This window comes from Pterocles gutturalis, unplaced genomic scaffold (assembly GCF_000699245.1).
Source record: "Pterocles gutturalis isolate BGI_N339 unplaced genomic scaffold, ASM69924v1 scaffold5412, whole genome shotgun sequence".
NCBI classification, from domain to species: Eukaryota; Metazoa; Chordata; class Aves; order Pterocliformes; family Pteroclidae; genus Pterocles; species Pterocles gutturalis.
In genome coordinates this window covers 5337-6303 of record NW_010112523.1, presented here as the reverse complement: position 1 = coordinate 6303, position 967 = coordinate 5337, and the positions used below count along the sequence as shown (strand labels likewise).

Sequence of the window (967 nt, the reverse complement as noted above, 5' to 3'; positions counted from 1 at the left end):
CCCTAGAGCGGGGCTGGCAGCGGCCAGGCACGTTGCCAGCCCCCTGCTCTCTGAGGCGATGCCACCACCTCCTCCCTCTGTGCCCAGAACACGACAGTCGGCAGCGTCATCTACACTGTGTTTGCCAACGACAGCGACACTGGGAACGCCTCCAAAGTCAGCTACAGCATCGAGGAGGTGGGTGCAGGTCTGAGCCCCAACACCCTGGGCATTGCCCTGGGCAGGGGCTCAGCGTACTGGGATGTGGGGACTGGGGGAATGCTGGGGGTCCCAGGACATCCCCAGCAAGTGCTCTGTGCCAACGGGGAGACAACGTGGCTTAACTGTGTGAGCCAGGACAGGCCCTGGCATCTGCGCTGGCTGAGCCTGCCCGCTCCCTGCCACCAAAGAGGGGTTCATGGCTGCTGGAGAGCAGCAGTGCCTCGCAGAGTGGGGTAGGCCATACCTGAAACCCACCCCTGAGCTACCCCCAGTGGGGCAGAGGTGCTGGGAAACCTGCCTGGGGGCAGCCCCATGGCTGTGGGGGAGCAGGGGTATGTGTTGGGTCAGGAGATCTGGCTCTGCACCCACTGGGCAATGGGTGCAAGGGGCTGAATGGTTGCAAGCTGGGGAGGACCCAGGTGGTAGGGGGTCCCCATGTCCTGTTGAGCCCCTGTCTCTGCTGGGGCCCCTCCGCTCCCTGCCTAGGTGACATGAGGTGATGTCCCCTGCCCAGGTGATCCCAGACAGCACACAGAATCAATGGCTCTTCTACATCCTGCCCAACGGGAACGTGGTGCTCAACGGCTCGCTGGACTATGCCAGGAACACCTTCTACCAGCTCAAAATCCTCGCCAAGGTGGGGGCCAGCCGGGCTGGGGGCATGGGGCTGCCAGGTAAGGGTGCCATGGGACTAACGGGTGCTCTGCTCCCCAGGATGGTGGGGGTCTGCTGCACAACGTGTTGACCTTCCAGCAGAGCTCAACCT

At 63.5% G+C, this 967-nt stretch overlaps 1 protein-coding gene across 1 annotated transcript in view; it reads left to right on the top strand.

Moving 5' to 3' along the window:
* Positions 1-967, top strand: part of CDHR2 (cadherin-related family member 2) — a gene marked incomplete at both ends in the record, with an annotated part of 7529 nt that overhangs the window by 1341 nt on the left and 5221 nt on the right. Inside the window, 3 exon segments of the mRNA XM_010074068.1 lie at positions 88-177; positions 716-838; positions 916-939. Coding sequence (XP_010072370.1) covers positions 88-177; positions 716-838; positions 916-939 — 237 coding nt within the window.